The sequence below is a fragment of the Mesitornis unicolor genome, unplaced genomic scaffold (assembly GCF_000695765.1).
Source record: "Mesitornis unicolor isolate BGI_N332 unplaced genomic scaffold, ASM69576v1 scaffold44617, whole genome shotgun sequence".
NCBI lineage: Eukaryota > Metazoa > Chordata > Aves > Mesitornithiformes > Mesitornithidae > Mesitornis > Mesitornis unicolor.
This window is the reverse complement of record NW_010199246.1, coordinates 4,478-26,787: the sequence shown is the minus strand read 5'-3', so window position 1 is coordinate 26,787 and position 22,310 is coordinate 4,478. Positions and strand designations below refer to the sequence as shown.

General features: G+C 39.9%; 1 protein-coding gene across 1 annotated transcript; it reads right to left on the bottom strand.

Annotated features, from left to right (window-relative positions):
• Nucleotides 1-267: 267 nt before the first annotated feature.
• On the bottom strand, nucleotides 268-22,295 carry SPICE1 (spindle and centriole associated protein 1). Its single transcript, XM_010189396.1, has 16 exons — nucleotides 22,212-22,295; nucleotides 21,621-21,668; nucleotides 20,419-20,565; nucleotides 16,335-16,457; nucleotides 13,737-13,834; nucleotides 13,302-13,444; nucleotides 12,930-13,070; nucleotides 11,899-12,164; nucleotides 10,487-10,618; nucleotides 9,666-9,813; nucleotides 6,737-6,961; nucleotides 4,276-4,670; nucleotides 2,787-2,958; nucleotides 1,571-1,673; nucleotides 1,152-1,239; nucleotides 268-321 (listed from the first exon to the last, which is right to left on the bottom strand). Exons 1-16 carry the CDS (start codon nucleotides 22,293-22,295, stop codon nucleotides 268-270), a joined length of 2,367 nt encoding a protein of 788 aa, XP_010187698.1.
• Between the last annotated feature and the right edge of the window lie 15 nt (nucleotides 22,296-22,310).

Genomic DNA, 22,310 nt, shown 5'->3' with positions numbered 1-22,310 from the left:
AGCTTGAGTTTACAAACTTGGGAAAGATTTATTTGGTGAAAAGGCGTAATGTCACAGCAGCGCGTCCAGTTCAGAAACTCATTCCCAGGGCTTCATGTAGTGCTCACTGTGGCACAAATTAATAAGCATGTGGACCTTTTTATACAAATAGCACCGACGTGAAAGCACTTCAGAGTTCAACTGTACATCTGGAAAGAGGGGCTACTGTGATCTAATAGTGGTTCACTAAAAAACGTAGAAAAATACAGGACTTGAGTGCAGGTTCCTCTACATAATGTGCATTGACAATGCAAACCAGCCTTCTTCTTTTTGCTTTTCCATCTGCAAAAGAAGAAACCAGTTTAAATTCATATACCATAAATTTCCCACAGACTTGCCAGTTAATGCTGGCTTGTGCTGGATTGCTACGTATCAGTCAACTGATACACAGCAATTAAGTATTCCAAATTTTCCCCCGGAGATGTGTACTTTGCTGTCAGAATAGGAAGTCTTGAACCATTCTTCTCTATCAGTGCTAGTTTAGGTTCCTTTGGACATCAGGAAAGACAGTATTAGTAGCTCCTCATGGTTGCTTTCAAGCACATGAATAGATCTATGACTGGTTTACCAGACCGTACTACTGCCTGGAGCTGCCCATGAAAGCATCTTGCTGTAGTCTATTCTTCTCTTTGCACATCAGGAATGAGAAGCTTAGATTGCAGATTTTTCTTTGCATTTGGATTTATTTATCCTTCAGCAACTGACTTGTGTAGCAGCTGGGTAAGAGCTTGCTTGCCTCTTATAAGTGGCTCTACCAGTACATCATAACGATTACTTGAAATTCTCTGCAGCCACCGATGAAAGACTGCCAGGGGTTCCCAGTTCTAACACATGAAGATGTCACAGGCAGAAAATGTAGTTACAGGATTACTCACTTGTAAATAGCAGCTCTGTGGCTGCAAACAACTAGTGTCGCTAACGCTCAGGTCTTCCCTTACCAACTGTCATCTCTCCATACCACTTGTTCAGAATCCAAACTGCCATGAATCAGTTACTATTAGCCTTGGTAGATTTAAGGCAGGACAGAGCTATCTCCCCTTCTTTATCTGTTTTGCTTTTTCCTTTTATAACACAGCAATCAAACTTTCTGGCTGAAAATTTTTCAGTCTTACCTTTGGCCTTTGGCTGACAGAAGTTAATTTCACACTTTCTGATGTGGAACTTAGAGGTGAACAAGGTTTGCCAGAGTCACCTACAGACCTGTAGACATTCAAAATGAGATTGAAAACATGAAAAATGGAAGTGACTTCTAGAATGATGTCTCAGATCCTGAGCTAGGACCCCCCATCAATAGTCTTCAACAACCCATGTCATCTGTCCTACGTCACATTTGCAGGTATTTTAAATACAAACAGTGGAAGTTGTGAAAAAGCTATCAGGCCTTTGTCCCATTTCCATAGAGTTGAATGTGGTGAAGTCAAGGAAATTCAGTGAAGCCAAAGAAAAACATGGCAACTTTTCTACTGTGTTCAAGTTCTACTGCATGGATCAAGACACTACAAAAATTAAACTGTAAAGGGTTAACTTATACCTTCTTATACTGGTCATGCTGGCAGGGGAAACACTATCTTCTTTGGGGCTGTCCACAGCAACTGCCATGGGAATGGACACTTCAACTGTCCTCCTTGCATTTTCTAGGCAATAAATAATAGCTTGAATCTCATGAAAACACAGCAACATTGCACAACATTCATTTCATTTTCCCATTTTTTGAGGGGCATCACATAACTCCTCACAATTGCACAGAAGACACAGATCAGACATAAAAGATCAGACTAAACATCAACCCCCATACCCACTCTGAAAATTACAGATATTGAAAGCAGATACCAAGAGCAACTACGAACAACTTGCACAGATACAGAGTAAGTCTTCTATGGATGAACCTTTTGAGGTTTTTTTGGCAATCAGAGGCTTAGAGACTTCAGATTTCTCTATTTTGTTCCTTTAAGATGTTACTTTTCATGCTGGATTTACTTTACAACAGCCATAGCAGTGTTCAAAGTTACAATCCCACACGCACCCACAAGCATATGCACACAGATGTGGTCTTTCTTTCCCCTCCTTCCTCTCCCCCTCAAGTCCTTCCCTTTTTACATCCTCTGTGTTTTAGGAAGGGGAAAAAAGGGAGGTGTCCTCGACAGAGCAGGCGTACGTGCTCATGCACAGTTCTGCCTGTAACTACAATGACATCGTGAAGAGATAAAGCAGCCCTCACTTGCTGGAAAGTATTTTTGTCTATAGTTACACACGGCAGCTAATTATCAATCTTGAATCAGCAAGAGTATTCCCTTTGCTAATCTACCTCTTCAGATGACTGGAAGCCCCAGTTATTTCTATTAGCAGTGGCAGTACCTCAGCAAGATTGTCTGATGGAAAGAGCACTCAAAGAGCAAAAACTAAAAGGTGGTTGAGAATTAGATAACCACTCTGCAGTGATTTTTAGAAGCCAGATGTAAATACTTAGTATTTTCATAAGAGATTCTCCAGCAGACAGGACTGATTAAAAAGCCTAGCTCTGCCCATCTGTGACTATGTAGCAGAATTGTTCTGCAGCAAGGACATAGCAAAGAACAGATTTACCATGAAGCAGCAGAATAATTACTAAGAAATTAGGAGAAGTTTAGCAGATATATTTTCAGCTTTCTGAAGTGAAGAGTGTTTGTAACACACAGTATTTAACAGCAAGTGTACTGCTGACCGCAACTGCTGATCCAATCAGATTTCTCCTGAAGCTGTGTACTTACCAGTATAATTTAGGGATGGGGGCAGAACAGGAGATACCACTGGAGGGACCATATCAGCAGTAGCTAATTTCTGCTGGTCTATTAGCTGCAACAGTTTATCACGTGCTTCTGTACTCTGTCGATTCAGCTCTGCTATTCTTTCCTCCAAGCTCTTCGTTACGAGGAGATGAGTCTATTTGGATAATTGGGTAATGACTTCCAATTAGAAACTTACAGTATGCACCTTCAGGGAGGGCATGCAATATATTTCAAATACTTCTATGCATCTAATTTTCAGACTGAAAGTAAACAAAATTATATAGCACCTCCTGTGGAAAATCTGATTTTGTCCCTTTCACTGTCCTGTATCTAGGTTCTTAATTGACCAAACACAACAATACTTCAGACTGGTCTTCCTAAAAATAGGAAAAAACAGCTATTGTCTGTATCATTTAAAAAACAAAAACTAAACCAAAACAAAACAAAAAAAAACCCCAACCACCAGCAATTAACCATAAGAAAGAAAATATTTCATTAGAGATACACATATTCAGGATGGTATGGGGAAGCAAAAGCAGATTTCTAGCAGAAGTATCCTGGAACTCACCTTTAAACCAGGTTTTCATCCTCTCTGATCCCTTTCCCTCCCTCCTCCAGTAACTGCTTCCACTTAAAAAAGTTTGCATCACCTTGTACAACTAAGTGACTAAACATTACACGACATAATACAGTGTGGAAAGCGACAACACTCTCAGCCTACATTTACATGAGGAAATTTTAAATCTTCACGATCCTTAATCAAACAGTAATTCAGCCACCGCGATTGAACAGAAGACAGTAGCAAAGGCAGGGATTAGGCATTTTTTCCTGTGATGTTAAGTCCACTTACTGGGGTGCCACCGAGTAGCTGCTTAGTTGCAGACTACAGGTTTTCTATACAAACTGAAGCATTAAAGTTCTCTCTTCCTCAAAGATTTTGGGGTTTTCACCCCACAACAGGACAGACAAGACAGATCCAACTAGTACGTACACTATAATTAAATATTTGTTGGAGATGTACTTACACCAACTTTAATCTCATGGGATTTTGGGTCACAGTGGCAGAAGAGACGTATGGCATGGATTTAAATATGTATTTTACAAGTTTGTCAAGACACTGTGAGTTGGTGCTGTGCCTTCACTGTTAGTATTATTCAAGCTGCAAGAAGTATACCTGATCATGTCGCAATCACACCTTTCTTTGTAGCATAACCTTATCCTAAGCTTACAAATGTGCTGCACACATTTCAGCACTCATATACAGCATAGGCCCAATATAAGAAACCTCTGTTGAGCTCCTTAGGGAATGATAAAAATCAAAGTCTCCAAGCAAATGAATGAAAAGAATATTTGCTTTGCTACTCTTTTCCTGGAGTAGGACTGACAACAGGGAAGAAGCAGTCTTAAAGCATCAGCAAGTTACAGGAAAGCAGGATGGGGATTCAGGCTTCTTTTGCTGTTAAATTCTCACCTGTCCTTGTGAAGAGTCTGGAGTAGGATTTGCGTTTTGTATTGGGTCCAGCTGATGTGGGCAGTCACTCGTGTCTTCAGAGAAGCCTCTGAATTTGCTCAGTTGAGCTTTAATGAGAGAGTTCTGTCGAGTGAGCTCAGCTATCTGTCCCAGCAGGTCACCGTTCTGAAATAACTCTTCAGCTGTGCTTTTTTTTCTAGTGTCACCTGCGCAAGACAGACTGATTTTCTTGTGGGAACTCTCCAAGTCTTTGTCTGCAGGAGGAACTGGTTGCCTTTGAGAGATGAGACAGTTTTCCTCATTTGTGCTCTGTGTTCGCAAGGAGGAAGGTGAGCTCCTTTCTTTGCATCCTTCTCTTTCGCTGTTTTCAGGAGACTGAGGAATATCTGTAAATGCTAAAAACAAGAAAAAAAGGAGCAGTAAGGAAAGAGAAGTGGTCCTCATCAAGTGTACTACCAGTGACTTTATTGCATCAGACTAGTGATAATCAAACAAGAACTTGAATTGTAAACATCTAGCCTGAATGGTGTTGTGTTACTGATCAAAATCCCTCTACGGAAGATCCTGCTGCAAGAACTCACCAAGTTTAGTATTTCCTATTGCAAACAGTTTTACATTTATATGATTTAATTAGAAATTAAGAGAGAATTCAGAGAGAAGAAGATAAATTGGTTTTAATTTCTTAGCTGACAGATCACTACTCCTTAGTCCTTCATCTTCCAATATCCAGTTACCTTACCTAATAAACTGTAAGTTTGTGTTTTAACGCTGATATTTATACTGGGTTGGTAACAAAACTTTTAGAATAAAATAAAACAAAGCACTTTGGTATAATAATAAGCTAGCTATTTACTCAGCCCCTAAGGACGAGGAAGCACTCTGACCAACAGAAGTAGTTAGGTATTTTTTGTGGTCATCATTAGCAAAGAGGTAACACCACACATGACAATATGTTACAGCACTGTCAGCTGCTACAAGTTAAGCACATATTAGATTTTGAGACCAAAACCAGATTTCCTACACTTTATATACCAAATAGCCCATTTCTTCCCAAGCTTTAGCTTTTGCGTCTTGAGCAGAGTATGACATTTAAAAATGTACACATAAATCTGTTTTATATTTTTCCATAAAGAAACATTCAAGAAGTTTAACATTTGTTGAGCCATTTAGCATCCTTAACAGTCTTAAAAGAGTAACAATACATTTTTCACACAACTAAACTATAGCTAAGTCTAGGAATACAGTTTTAGATTCGTGTTTCAGATGACAGACAACATCTGACAGTTCTCAACGGGACTGAAGTCAGATGTTGTTCTTTACAGAAAACTATCTTCAGTTCACTTTCACCTGATTTATTATGTATTCCTTGCAGCATAGGTGACCACCAAAAGCTTGAACTAGATAGGATTTTGAATTGCCCTGACAACTCTTTAAATCAAAGGGAATTTTGGTTTAACTTTCTGACTTGGAAAAGACTTAGAAAGCAACACAGCTGAAAGGGGAGGGAAAGAAAAAGGAGGAAGGCAGCACAAAACCCCACTACTGTGCCGTTTCCTGTCAGCAACCATCAGGCTAGCCATAGATGCAATTATCTGCCTCCCAACAACAGAGGGTTACAGGGGCATAGCACATTCGTTAAGATGCACATGGTTGTTACAGCTACAGGAGGAAACAGTTAACTTTGAGAGTCACAGAGAGTCCTCCCTCCTGCTCACTTGATTAAGTTTAAATGAGAAATACTTGCCCTAATCACCCCTGACGAACTTTCTTCCTCCCAACAAGCAGAATTGAGCTACTGACCTATAAAACTCCTGAAGCCTATGGATACTGACACAAGACTGAGTTAATCTGGTTATCTGCACCATACTAATTTCACCCAAAACTTCCTCAGTCACTTCCTGTGTATTAAATGAGACCCAATGGAAACCTGCTCCCAAAGCTTTTAGAAAAACCTCTGCTGGGAAGATTGGCTGAAAGCAAGAGTATGCTGCCTACAGACACCCTGGTTTGTCTGCAGCACATGCTGCAGAAGCACTAAATTTCCAGTCTTCAGTGGTCTCACTATTAAAGGTGATGGAGGCTGGATTACAACATCAGCAGATGGAAATATGAGATGATGGGCCTTACATCATAGACAGGTAGCCACAGCAGATCATACAGAAGTGACAATCTAAACCAGTACAAGATAAAAATGCCACTCTGGACTGCCACTGACAGGACTGCAGACAGCAGATGGAGAACTGCAGGGGTCAGAAAGTAAGGGAAATCTATCAAGAGGCATAGAAAGAAAAGAAATGCATATCTGGGTGCAGAAGTAGGATATTCCAGCTATAGGAACAATGTGTCCAAACACACAGATTAAAAATTTTCCATCAAAAATGCATCTCCAAAGGTAGTGAGAGATGGAAACAGTAACACACTACACAGACTCTCAAGTCTACTACAGCCAGAGAGATCTCACCGTTCTGGAGGGGAGACAATTCCTGACTGTTCTTCTGCCGGGGGGGTGACAACAGAACCGCTGGCTGGAAGATGTGAGGTGGCAAACTTCTACCAGCTCCTGCACCACCTGAAGCACCTGACCTCTGGAGAAATTGGAAAGGAAGTTCTTCCTGTGGGAATTTCCGCATACCTTCCCTATTGCCTGCATCAGCTCTAGGCTCAAAATAGCTCAAATCAGGTTTTTCTAAAGAAAGAGACAAAGCAGAGATAGAATAAAAAAAAAAGGTAAAACAGTTTTAGTGCAATAAGAAACATTCTTACATTTAGGTATCTGAAAAGACAGACTAGAGTGTTTCCCACACACTGCTAACTTCCTTCTGATCCCCAGGTACAGAACTCTTTCACCAGAGTATAACAGAAGTTTTCACTGGCCTTAAGAGCAAGAAGAGCTCTTACAGGGAGCCCCCCAGTTTCACGATAGTAATAAGAGATCTTACAGACACATGACTTGCAAGGAATAGGTATTTCAGTGAGCTGCATTTGGTTAATATTCTCTTGAGAAAAGCAGACCTATGCGTTGTCCTAATAAACCTGTATGATAAATTTGATGGCAACAATAGTGGACTGGAAAACAATTCAAAGCTTTTTTGAGCTCTCTGATGATCTTTTCATGACTTAATTCAAATCAGACACCTCTTCAGTAAAAAAAAAAGTTATTCTTCTGTATTTAACTAGCTCTTCTGTATTAACAACTACCTTGTGTCTACATTGCTACCTGTTTTGAAGATACCAGGGAGGCACAAAATTAATAGCATGAAATCAAAGTTGTAGCTATCTGTGAGACCACAGTAATTTTAATATGCTCACAGCCACTGCTCCATCAGTGCCATCTCTGAATCCTCTCTTCACAATTTTGTTCAAAACATTTGTTCCCAGAAGAGAAGTTAGTGGAAAATTAAGCAGAACATACCTAATCCCAAAATGCAAGAGACAAAAAGCACCCTTCAAAGGCAATGAGACAGAAGAGGCTGTTTGCATACGATACTACTTGTGGTTCACGCTACTGATGTTCCAAGATTGAACTTAAAACCTGCCACCCACTATTCAATGACTGTGGCAAGAAATGAAAAACACCTTCCTGCGCTTTTTCATTGTACAGAGTACAAATTTCCAAAGTATTCTCCCTCACATATTGTCACTATGATATGCTTCCCACACCCCTCTCAGCCACTCTCGTCTCTCCAGAGAAGTCTTATGTTAACTTACACGTGGTTTTTGTGCTAAAATTAGCTATCTCAAACGTTTCACATCCAGTACCTTAAGGGTACAAGGGATCTTCTGACAGACAAAGAGGAAGAAATATTTTTGTAACTTTATGAACCTTTCCTCTCAAAAGGATGCCTCTTCCTGAGAAAAGAGACCAATAAGGAAAAAAAAATGGAAACTCTAGATCCCAACTGTTGTATAGGAAGGTTTGGAGGTTGGTAATTTTATTTGTTTGTTCATTCGGTTGAGGTTTTTTGTGGTGTTTTTTTGTTTGTTTGTTTTGGGTTTGTTGTTTTTGGTGGGTTTTTTTGAGGGGTGCTTTTCTGATTGGGTTTTATATTTTGGGGTAGGATTTTCTGTTTGCTTTTACAAAACCTGGGCAAATCACAAAAAAGGGATCTGGTATGTGGCTTCTTCCTGCCAACTCCACAGAAAGAGTCAGGAAGAAACTTTTTGACCACAAAAAGGTCCACAAAACCAACACTTAACAAAGGAATACAAATAAGCTCCAAGGAATCTTGCGATTCACAAGGAGTTACTGACCTTGAAAGCAAAAATTATGCACTTAAGTAACCAGCTGGTAAAGAAAGTTGGGAGAAAACTCCAAGATGAAAAAAGTCTAAGTAGTACAAAGTGAATCATAGAATGAGAAAATGGTTTAGATTGGAAGGGACCTTAACACTCATCCAGTCCAACCCCTCTGCCATGGGCAGGGACACCTCCCACCAGACCAGGTTGCTCAAAGCCCTGTCCAACCTAACCTTGGACACCTCCAGGGAGGGGGCATCCACCACTTCCCTGGGCAACCTGTGCCAGTGTCTCACCACCCTCACAGTAAATAATTTCCTCCTAATATCTAGTCTAAATCTACCCTCACCCAGTTTAAAACCATTCCCCCTTGTTCTATCACTACCTGCCCTTGTAAGAAGTCCCTCCCCAGCTTTCCTGTAGGACCCCTTCAGGAACTGGAAGGCTGCAATAAGGTCCCCCTGGAGCCTTCTCTTCTCCAGGTTGAACAGCCCCAACTCTGTCAGTTTGGCCATCAATGCTACTGGCTTAACTTAGCCTGTGCCTATCTTATATATCCCTCAACTGGCCATTCACCTCTGATACTGCATCACAAACATCAAGAAACAGATTTCTGCCTGGTTAGTTAGCAGGCCTCAGCAGCTGTCCTCTGGTCAGCAGCAACCTCCAGTGCCTTATGGAAGAACCAGTCTCATGTTGTAAGGCTGCCTGAGCAACAGAAAGGTCGGATCCTGATTCAGTTGGGTTTTTGGTTCTATTATTTGAACCCTCAGAAAAAACCTGACTTTTTCAGGCATGTTAATGGGTGAAGGCTACTCCATTCCCCACCCCCTTTTTAAAAAATACAATATGATATGTATCACTTGAAGCTCAAACTCAGGGACTTGGCTAAAAGGTTAATCTTGAAGTCCTGATCTAGACAGAAGGATGCCAGTAAGGATGGAATACAATTTATAATATTTTTAAAAAAATAATCTTTATCAAACTGCTTGTGCTCACAGTAAAGCTCATGGCATATGGATTTCCAGAAGTGAGATTCATGCTCATGCAAGAGGTATTTATTCAAGTAGACATCTATTAAATGCCAAATTTTCCATTACAGGGATAAACTAGTCACAACTCCCATTTCGTCCTTCACATGTGCATGCACACACCTTGGCCATTCACTGGATTTTTGCTTGCAATTCCAAACTGGTTTGGACTTTGTTCTCTTCTAGGTTCTACCAAAGGGAGGCCTTTAAATGCTTGTGTGAGAGAGGTCAGCTGTTCATCTGTTACCGTCATGTATTGCTGAAGCTTCTTCTACAGGATTAAGGAAAAGCAAAAGAGAGATACAGAAATCCGTATTGTAGCAACAGGAACTAGATTATATACCACAGGCAGCTCTGAGAAGAAAACTGGTCTCTTAATACCACTGCATTGTGGGATTCCAGTGAGGTATTATATACTGGTGTCTCCATGTTTCTCATTTATTTTCTCTCCTGCCTCAAAAAAATTCTTTGTTTTTCCCTTTTCCTAACTCATCACCTCACTTCCTTTCCAATGCAGCTTTATTGCTTCATTCACAACTGCAACCACTGCACAAATCTACCTCCACTGCAAACTGGAAAAAAACCCCAACATAGTATTATATCTCGTCTACTCTTATTGCTCCAGTAGTGCTAACAGTATGGAAGCATAGATATAGGTGCTTAAACATTTAGGTTGATGAAGGAAAGCTCAGTCTAATGGAACCAGCATCTTCTCAGGCTTTAAAGTTAAATATCATATAGGAAGTTAAAATGTTGACTTCCCAAACATTCTTCCCCCCTACCATGCCTACTGTGACCATTTTCAGACTCCTCATTCAATTTTCTAGTTTTCTTACTGTTTATAGTTAAAATCTCCTGAACATATAACAATGCATCTCAGCACACATTTGCAACACCACTCAGTGTTGTAACGAGCTATTCTGAGTGGGATAGGGGCTCAGTACCTGCATAGCAGTGTTTTCTTCCCTCACTAGAAGTATTTCTGCAGTCAGAGCATCAATGAGTTCTCTATGTTCGTTCAACATCTCCTCATGCTGCTGTCTGATCACTTCTTTCTCATGCAGCTGCACTTCACTCTAAAGAGGAGAAAAAGTTAAAAACCTACTATGACCAACACAGACTTATATTTGGAAGCATCATGGTGTAACAGCTCTTCCCCATTTTTGCCAAATTGACTTCACTACTTTAATGAGAAAATCCAGTTTTCAGGGCTTGAGAAATGCCAGAGAGCTTACAGTTCGTTCTCTGTTACTCCAGAACACTATAGGGAAACCTATACATCCTTGTTCTTCTGCCTATACAACTTTTACAGGCTGTAACTACAAGCATCATTTCTCTGCATGGGTACTGTTTTGTAAATCACTGAATCTTCATGCAGTAATCAAATAACTCCAAGTATGCTGATGCCTGTCAGCATCCTGGGCCATTCATGCCTATTCTTTAGTTTCCTTAATTTAGTGAAGAAGATAAATTTGCCTAAATAAGGAGAAAGTAGTTGCTTTCTAATGTTTTCCCTCAGAGAAAGAAAAAGTTCTAGAGGGTTTAATTAATTCTCTCTTTTTTTTTCCTTAAGAAAAAAGGGTTTATTAGAAAAGTGATGTACTTCAGTATGAGGCAAAAGACCTTACTGTAGAACCTTGGCCACCAAAAGCTACTATCCACCTGTTATTTTAAGATAGACTTGTGCAGTAGCCAGACTTCCTGCATGAGACACCAAAGAGTCCCTTCCACCTCTAATGCGTAAATGGAATGCACCACTGCCACTTTTTGGACCATCACAGCTAGAACAGCAGAGCCTACAAAGTCACATAAACACATCAGAATTAGCAGATGGAGCCCTTCCTCAGATGGTTGCCTGCATTTTCTCAAAGGAACCCCTGAAAAAGCGAAATACATCACACCTCTAAAACACAGGAGATCCTGAAAAGCAATTAGGGTACTCTTTTCTGCTGCCCAGACTCAAAGAAAATTGGGGATTTAGGTCCACTGCTCATGTGACAATAGCATCACCTTTGGGAGGCAAAGGAAGAAAATGCATTTTTTAACAGGGCTGTAGTTAATACACTGCTACAACTCTGAATATCTTTAAATAAATTTAAAACCATTTCAATTGGTATTTTCTACTAATAGTCACTGAGAGACTTTTTCTGAAGTCAACCCCTCCCTTTTCATTAGGGATACCTGCTCCTAGCAAACTAAAACTTTTAATTCCTGACTGCATGCAATACAAATAAGCAGTGATAATCAGACTTCAAAGTAAACTGATTGGGAGCCAGGAAAGACCAAATTTATGCCTATAAAGTAACTTTATACTCTTTTACATTCACTCTACAGAAGCAATTCAAAATCTTGTCACCTCTTTGAGGTAGCGCATCAAACGACAGAGCACGTTCACCAGTGACATGGTAAACCCAGTGACGCCTTCACTTCTCTCCGTTTTTTGAGCCTCACGACCTGTACATCGCTCATACTCCTCCAATTCATGCTCCATTTCATGTATCATGCTGTTGAGGACATCTAGGCTGGATTTGTTGTCCCTCCGAAAGTCAATGTGGATTGAATTAGCTGGAGAATCCTCTCTCCTCTGCCTTGCAGAGTTCTGTGCAGTTTGTTTTCTTTTCACTGAAGGGAAGGAAAAAGTGTAATTGGAATTTCGACTTGTATGTAAAGCTTTGCAAAACTAATGAAATTACATCGTTCTTTGAAGTAAATCAAAGGAGAGGCCCTCTCTTGCCCTGAGCTGACATAGACCATCAAAGAACACCCCCAGTCATTCCAGGTATTTTCAAATAATCAAAACCCACATTTTCTGCTACCACATTAGTACCTCAAGTATGATTGCTTGGTGCTTTTATCTTAGATGCATGTTTTACTTTCCTCCTTCTCAGTTAAAAGCATGGAAACAGTTTGCCAGTGAACAGCCAGTGAAAAATATCAGCTGCTTTCAGGTCCCATATTTAGTGAGCAACTCTTTCACAACAATCCTTTCATGTTACTGTTTGTATCTGATGTCAGTCCCTACATACAACTGTGTGTAGAATACAGGGACTGAAATGCACCATAGAACAGAAAACTATCAGAAATAGAAAAGCCCTGCACAAGAGAGAACTTCATGGCTAGCAAGGTAATGGGTAGCATAAAAAATGCCATATTTATGGTTCCCAGATTCCTATGGATTTTGCACTCTAGATACACTCCACAAGGGGCTGCGTAATGTTCAGCCTTAGAGGCGCTCAAGACTTGGCTGGAAGAGGCCCCTCCGCCCCCCCAGTCAAACTTTGGAGTTGGCCCTGTGATGACTTCCCAAGATTCCTTTCAACCTACGTTTTCTTATGGTATTAACTGCCTAAGTCAAAAAGACGTATGTTATTTTTAAGAGTACTAAACTTTTTGCTGCAATTTGCTTTTCTTTCCTTGAGTTAGGGTTCAGCACTTGTCTCACAGTATAAGTGGAGTCTAAAGTCTGTTGTTCATCTTCATTCTGAAGTCTTGAATGGATTCTCTTGACTACATTGGTAGCATTGAGGGCTGATTTAAACACAAAACAAAACAAAAGAACAGACATGAAATATTTCAGGTATGTTCTTAATAGTAATATGTTATAGTTATTTTATTAGAAATGCTGACTTTTTAGTCTGGAAATTAATGAGCCAAATTAGCATGTCTCTGTCTCTCACTCCCACCTAGAAAAGCAATTCCAGACAGGATCCTGTGAGCAGCCTAACAACCCTAGGGAGGCTGTGATTTGGCAAATCCAACCTGACTGATCCAGTGATGGAGAAGCAGTTGTTGGAGTCAAAGGCACATTTGATTCCTGTGACAAGGTAGATTTTCTCATATCCTTTTCAGCCCACAACTGAGAATTCACCAAGGAATTTTCTTCTTTCAATAACTGAAGTAGCCTACATTCAAAACAAGCATAACAGTGAATTACAATAGGATATTAGCATGATTCTAAACTATCTGTAAAGTCTAAAGAGCTTTTAAAAATATCTGTAACTGCTCAGGTGAGCTCCCTGCTTGCATTCATTCCCAGTCCGAATGTTACAAGGGGTTTCCCTAGAATTCTGAGGTCATGAAGGGGTGGGGGGCAAATAGAAAAAAATAACAACTATTCCCATGCAACACCCTTTTAACTCCCTCTATTTCCAGTGTTAAGAAGGTGGAAATCTGACTGGATATATTTGTACTGACCTGTCAGAATTGATGCTGGACTTAAAATTCAGAGAGTCATGGTGATCATCTTCTGATTGACAGATTGATAATGCTTCCTCTTCCACTTCATTAAGAGCCTTTTTAGGAGACAACAAAGAAAACAAAAGGGACTTCAGAGCAATTTCAATTCATCTTTAGGAAGATGCTAGAGATTGATTTTCTGAAACAGTTTAAAGAAACAAAAAATACAAAAAGTTTGTTTTAGTCTCTACCACCAAAACAAAATTAAAAACAAAAAAAAAATCAAAAAACCACAAAGCTCTGTGCAAAGAATTTTGGGGGATTTTAATACCTAAGAAATACTGATACCAACAATTGTCTCCAAAACTAACACAACAAGTAATTAATTGAATATCCAGTATTTTATCTGGATGATCTGCATTAAGACAGACCACACATACTGCAGGATTAACAAAAAAAAAAAAAAAAGCTCTAAAGACTGTACCAAAACAAACACAGAGACATACCAGGCAGAAGGTAAACAAGGCAACCAAAATTAGAGCATTTCTAAAGTTTCAGCTGTTTGACACTACAAACTAAACAACCTTGTAATGAGATCTCCAAAATCACATTTATATTTTATATGTAAAATGCAACCACAACAATCCTATGTAACATACAAAATACAATCCTATGTAGCATACATGCTATGAAGAAAAACTTAAGCAATCAAATTTGGAATTAGGGCTCCTCAAGCTATCAGGTTTCTGTACTTCTGGGTAGGTTTCACCACATAGCCTTTAACTATGATTTTCATAGCCACACAAGGAAAAGAAAAATCTCACAGAAGCTAAGCAGACAACTATCAGTATGCTTTTCTTTTAAAAAATTAAGCCTATCCTGCAGCATGCATCCAGTGATACAACTTGCAAAGATGCTACAGTTAACTCTTCATATTAAAAAAACCAAATTCCACATCGAAATACACGACAGAGTAGTACTGCAACTCAAATTGCAGATATTTGTGCAAGACAGTAGGAAACAGGATTAGAGAACTCTGAGAATATGACACCATCACTTTTGCTCCCACAGCCTTTCTGGTCTTCACCAATGAGCAGCTTTCCAGCAGTGTCCCACACCTGTTTGCAAACCTCAATGAGTATTCCTGGTACAATCCAAGTTATGAAAAGAAAACAGAACAATGAAATTTTAAACAAGTTTAAACAATTTTTAAACAAATCTAAAGACTTGTAAAAGAATCTGAAGCATTAAATAGTTAAAATTATAGGACTAATCAAAGTTGTGGAGATAACTGGGGTACATTTACATGTGTTTTAGCTGAAATAAATTGGTGCCCAAGTGGCTATGACCCCATATATGGAGATATAATTGGAAAATCAGAGGCGTATTTCAATGTGCAGCAATCAGTTAAGTGACACAAGAGTTGTTTTCTTAGCCTGCAATTACTTTGTTCTCTTGCTGATAATTTCAGAATTATAGAGAGAGCATACAAATATGAGAAAGCTTCTATGAAATAAAAGATGTTTGTTTCTCCTGTTGAAAGATTAAGAAATCAAAAAATCACGATTCCCAGAGTCTCACAAAACAAACTCACCTCCATTTAACACCATTTTCTAAATATGTTATCAACATGGTATACAATACTCAAAAGAACAGGTTTAGGTCTGCTTGGAAACTCTACCTTTGAATATTGATATTTTGTGCAAACAAAAAAAGCCACAGGACATGCATGGAACAGAACATACATTACCTGGGAATCCATGACATATTCACCAGAGATGGAAAGCCGAGTGGAAGGATCACATTTTTGTACAATGGGTCCTTGAGATGACTCTAGGTCACAGTCAGGAGCCATAGTTACATTAGGGAAACCTAGAGAAATCAGACAAAACAGGAAAGAACAGAGGACTCGGTCTGTAGTGTGTCACAGGGCTTTGGACCAAAAAAGCAAGTTCCCATACTTTGCACAAGAAGAGTCATAGGGATTTCCATCACTTTAAACAACCGCCAAGGCCAATCATAGAGTTATCTTAACACACTTGGCTATGTACCAGGCCATTGTCTTTCTCACCTGTATAAATACACTTGTGCAGAACCAGCATGTAGGATGAAACAATCATTGTAAGCTAAAGAGGATGGCAGCTTACAGAGAAAAGTATCTAAATTTAAGACTTCTCATGCAAACAGCCAGCTGCCTTCCAGCAGCCTAAGGACCCACAAACCAGGACAAGAAAAGCAAAAGCCTTGTTCACAAATTGCTGATAAATCTTCAACAATATCCAAGAGCAAGCAGTCAACCCATGTAGCAATGGGAATCAGAATTACTACAGTGGCTCCAACTGGTGCCGTGTATAGGCCGGTAGCTTGGCTGTGGAAATGGTGAGCGTGAGATGTTTCACAGGGATCCAAAATTCCACAATGGACCAATACAGTAGAAAATCGGCCATGGGTCACTCCCTCCTGCCATGTGAGGTGTTATCCTCATCTGTATATCATCCATCATGAACAGGATCAATTGTACTATGTTAGACGATGAGATGAAAGCAGTTTAAAAAATACTTTGCAAAGCAAAACTATCTATGAAAAGCAAGGAGATAACCTTAAATGTACTACCACATATAAATGAGATGGTCTACCTGTTCGTGTGCGAGGAGCATCCCCGAACAAGTCTTTTGCCACAGCCAAAACCTGATCAGATCGTCCCAATATATCTTGCAAATGGTATTGATCAGACAGAATCTGAAAGTATAGTGTATAAAGAAATATTTCATACTGAACAGACCAATTTTTGCTTTGGGTTTTTTTTTGTAATGTTCTTCTGTACTGATAGCAAGAAGACAGCCAACAAGACAGTGTTTGCAAAGTTGTTACTTAGTTAAGAAGGATCAGAAAAACCATACTTCATTCTGAGTGACTAGAACTCACCTTGTTTTTCTGAAAAATTAAATAGTTATTACTTCTGGAGCCCCCATCAGTGCTGATTCTCTCTCTTTAGAACAAATTCTCTCCCTCCCTTCCTCTCCTTCCAGCCTGACACAAATGAGAAGCTGGGTGTTTATGACACACTCATCAAAACAAGGACATGTATATGGCAATTAAAAAAATCAGTATGCATCCTCAAATCTTTTAATCTCAATGTTGTCGATTCAAAGAACACTTATCTACATCTGACATACACCCAAAGCCTGCAGTATTTGCTTAGATCCAAACCAACTCAGGCAGACTTGTTTCATTCAGCCTTGACTACTGAAAATCCTGCCTAAAAATTAAGCCATCTTCTGCCACAAAAGTTTCAACAGACATAAACACAGCTGACTATACCTGGCACCAGAAGATGTTTAGGGCATCTCCACACACTTCTCACAAGGCACAGCTTCTGTATTCAAGGTCTCTCTCCCCCAGTACTTGTAGCTCATCACTGCCACCATGATTGCTGCCTCCTAAGGAGAGGAGTCTTGGAGTGCAAAGCAAGAGGCACGCAGCTACTGTGAGCTGAATGGAGCGGGCTGGGGACGTGGCTCAACACTATTCAAAACTCCTCACGGACTCATGGTTTCACTCAAAGTTGGAAATGGCAAACTAGAAAAACTGTATCCCTCAACCTAGGAAGAAGGTGGTTATTCTTAAACACCCGAGAGGGGACCAGATACCTAAGTAGCCTCCATTTAATTGTTAATCAAATTTAGGCAGAGAGACTCCAGGTAGTTCAAAAGATCCCACAGAAAAGACAGACTCACGTATGCCCTCCTACACAAAATTTAAGAAGTGAGTGACAATTTCTGCTCCCCCAGGAATCATAAGAGGGACTGGTTTGCAGCAGTTTCAGAGCACAGCAATACACGCTGTTATCTCCACAGACTTTCTTTCAGTGTCCATTGATAACTTTGCTGGCTTATATTCAGCCTCATTCAAAAAAATCTAGGCAGTGCCATTTCACCTGGTTTGCTTCCCCTCCTATTTTACTATTCTGTGTCATGTCATAAGTTTCCCCATATACCTACTTTCCATTTCTTTCTAGTCTTTTGGGCCTGAATTACACTGCATGATAGTACACTTCTCCTCATAACCAATTGAGCAAATCAGTGAATATTCCTCTTTCAATCATTTCACATACTTACTTTTCCAAATCACTATTCAGTTTTCACATCAGATACTAACTAAGTCTAGTCTTTCCATTTAGCCATTTGATGTCAAAACACCGGTTTTTAAACAAAATTATGCCAAATCTGCAGAAGGAAAAAAAAAAGTTTACCTGTTCCAAAACATGATTCTGTTCCCTAAGGCAACTAAAGCTAAGATGACTTGTTTAATCAGACAAAAATGATCCTGATTAATTTGTTTTCACTATTAGATCTCTTTCAGCATGAGCAGGCTCCTAAGCTTCACCCTCCTGCTGAGGACATTATGAACATTTTTAGAGCATTGTTCCCGAGGTAGATTAGCTCACATGTGCTTGTCATCAGCAGAAAACAAAGTGGTAGCAGCTTCTAACCCCTCTAGGCCCACTTACAAGCCCTTGACAAATTCACCGAGTGTTGTAACTCATCTCAGCTTAGTATAACTTACGAACTTCATTAAAATTAATTTTCCCTCCTCTTTCAGGCTGTTAATACAGATACTAAATAGCACTAATGCCATAACCTTCTCACTATGAAAATCCATTCACCACCCACCCTTCAGTGCAATACACTAACATTATTTTAAAAGTAAGTTGCTATAGGACCAGTATGGTGCCTACATATTCACAGTTGTGTTAGAGACAAACTAATTTAATAATTCAATCAGACTTTTAGGCAGAAAAATCGCCAAAATATTAAAATTTTGCTTATCCATTTCATAAGTTCTCTTCTCTTCAACCAACAAGAAAAAATACACTAATAGCAGCAACTTCCTAGTTTTTATCTCTGAGTCTTTTGCAGTTGAATAGGATTCAAGGGGTTTAGGAAGCTACAGTCACACAGGAAAGGTAAAAAGATCATCAAGATAAGAGACAAGAAGACAGTCCACAGCAGTTGTCCTCTACTGGGAGACACAAACTGAAGAGTCTCCCCAGTTACCCTGAACAACAGGACCTAGCAATTAACAAGATTTAAGCTAAGCACAAGCAAAAATGGCGACTCTCCTCCATTTATTTTTTCCTTTACACACAAGAAGGTGCCAGTATTTCAAACAGCAACAGCCAAATGGGTTTCATCTTGCCTGGCATCATCTCCTTTTGTCTTCCCACCTTTTCTCTGATTCAGAAGTGGGCACAGAATATGCTGAACAAAGCAACCTCTTAAATATGAAGGGGAAAGCTACTCGGGAGGAATTAAAATTTGTGCATTGTCATTACAAACAGCAACAAATACAGAAGATTATTTCCTAACCATGAGTTTCAAATCTTTGAAATAACAAAGTCACGCAATAGGTAGTCAAGCCCAATCTTGGAGCAGGTGGTCTAATACAATACACCTTTGTGATATATAATTTATTTTTGCATGGGAGTCTTAGTCTGATATTACATTAGGGACATTTGTATAAAATGCCACAGCTTTTCTCAACTGTCCACTAAAATGGACTTGGCAGAAAAGTATAAAAGTAACAAAGGTCAAAATCAAAGTCTGAGGCTTGATTAGCACAATAGCCCTAACACAAAAATTCCACTGTGATTTCAGAGAAATACGAGCCAAATAGGAACCTTCAATAGGAATCTTCAATTCCAACTACTTTCATTTGTTTCTATCTATGCTTGAATGTTCTCAGAGATCACAGAAAGATGACTGAAAATTTACAAAAGACAGCAAAAGAGGTCTGTGATGGTTAATCCATTGCACATTTCCATGACTACGAAATTGTGCCTATTTTAACTGCTAGGTTAACACTGTTCATCACCATTCTTTACCAAAAAGAACAATTCTCAGTTTGTCCAAGTGATGATAAGGTCTGAAAGCTAACAACCAGGTTTTGTGAGTAGTTCTCATAACATATGGCAAGGAGTCACTTGCAAAGTGAAACAGAAGGATATTTACCACTGAGATCGCTTTTCAGAGAGTGACAGCTATTGTCTCTGTTAGTTAAGCTTAGGTTTGCTGCTACAGTGGAAATTTCAAAACCAAATTAAACAATACTAGTATTTTCAGTCAGAGTGCTTGAGAATGCCTAAAGAACAAACTTTTTGATCACCAGATGACAAGCTTGTCTGCTGGCAGCCATAGCTCCTCAATCCTTGTTGTGTCAATTTTCCTTCTAGACAAGCTCTTCCTTACCAATTTCTTGCCTCATCCTTTCTGCCCCTATGACTCTGCATTTTCTCTGTTTAAATAAGCAATGGCAGATAAGGGTGTCTCTCCCAGAAAGAGAAATGTTCACATTTCCATCAAAGAAAAATACTAAGCAGGGGGAAGAAAAGGCAAGATAGCAGTAAGAACATAAAGAACATGCACCCTTTTCACAACACACAGTTTAACTCTGCAAACAGTTCCTGTTCAGACGCAAAGAGGCCTACAGAATTACAGAGGGCATAGCCAGGCAACAAGAATCAAATACAAAACTGTATAGATCAGTTAATATGTTATACTGCTTATTTCAATCATTGCATGCACACAGCACATAGAGGAGGGAGAGTGTACGCATATATGAAGTCAAATTATCCAATAAAAGGAGAAAATGTTGACCTGTGTGCAAGAGCACAGGCTGAAAGTACAGATTTAGCTCTCACCTCACGCATCAGAGTCAATTTTCTTTTCTCCAAGGAATCACCAGCCAGTTGGTTTTGCTTCTTCCATTTTCTTTTCAGTGCTTTCTCTTGCAGTTCCAGCTGTGCCAGTGCTTTGTTTTTTGATTTGTGCATTTCATGGCGACGCAGCTATGGAAACACAAAAGAAACCATTTCAAAATCAAGGGACAATCTAAATTTGCAGGGTAATGCTAACAAGCTCTTCTTTATCATTCGTGTGCTGAATACTATTAAAGTTAACTTCATGGTAGTACCAATGACAGTCTTACAAACATCCAGAGGTATAAAATGCCATCAGTCAATACCAGCCAAATTTAAAGCAGCTCCAAAGGTGAATGGGGAAAGTCTCTCAATTTTCATCTGCCATACACCACTGACTCAGCTGTAAAGGAAGAAAAAACCCAAACTCTACCATCTATAACATACATAAAAAGACATAATGCATTTTCCTGATTTAACACTAATGTCAACCACCAGATATATTCTCTTTCTTCTTCTAACGCTCTTTATACATATTCAGTTTAAATACAAATTAAACAAATTAAATGTGAAAGGTACTTGCTAGAGTGCCTGTAAGCTATCAAGCCAACCAATTATAGAATTAAGTCTTTCTCTGCTATTGTGCCCACCTGTCCTGACAAACCCATCAAAATTTATAAGTAACGACAGCTCATAATGCCTATTCCATCCTGGTAATCAGTGCCGCCACGGAAAATGAAATGAAAGTCACGTATTTTGTAATGAATGTGAGTATATGAGTATAATGACATTATGTTAAATTGTTAAAATGAAAACTGAGTACCCTCAGAATTAGAGATTCCTAAAATAAAGCATGTCTTTTAGTCTTTCCAGCAGAAATGAGAGTTAACTTGAACTACTCCAGTTTTTATGTATTTATGTTTTAATGCTCTTATGATGGTATGCAGCTTATTAAAATAAGGACTATGGTTACTGCTTCCCAATGGAAACAGAAAACTGAAGAACACCAACTGCCAGAGCTGGGAATGCACGATATCATAAACAAAGAACTAATATTAAAGGACCAATATTTTCAGAAGCTTCTTTTAAAAGAGAGATTAAACATTGGCAGAAGATATCCTCATAAGTATGGTCAACACTTATGGTAGAAAACCAGCTTAATCTGTCTGCTGCAGAGAAGGACTGGTGATTGCCATTAAACTTACAATATCCTCAGGAGTTGCACGGTGGACTGTCAAGTCATGGACGGTACTCTGCAAACAGGAACCAGAGAACATATCAAAAGCCAGAACTGAGGAAGAATTGGATTTTTTTTCCCAGCATCGTTAAAAAAACCCTAAACTCTAAATTACAATATAATGAGCATAAAACTATACAACGATGCATTTTTACGGCACTGTAGAGTATTCCACTCCTCAGCCTAAAGAGCAGGCTGCCAGCTGTGAGGCCTAACCTCCAGTAGCACCAAGGAAGTGAGAAGGGGTCATGTCCGCGCCACCCACTCGCAACTCCCCGTCACGCTACCCCCTCCCCGCCCAAATCCCCACACAAACTGAGTATCTCCAAACGTGAACCCCCACAGAAGACGGCAATCTCCTGAGGTTCCCCCACAGCCGGCATGCCCGTGGGCACGGAGGCCCCCCGGCCCTTCCCCAGCCAGTAAAGGGCCACAACACGACCTGTGTGTTACCCAGCAGAAGCGGCTTCGCTGCCGGAGGAGAAGTGGGCGGGAAGAGCCGCCGAGGCCGGAGCAGGCCCGGCGCCCGGCTCAGCACCAAGGAAGGGGAAGCACTTACGTCCCAGTCCCGCTTAGCCGCCGCCGACTTCCTGGGGCCTTTCCTACCGGCGCCGCGGGGCCGCGACCCCCGCAACAGCGACATGGCCGGGCCCGCCGC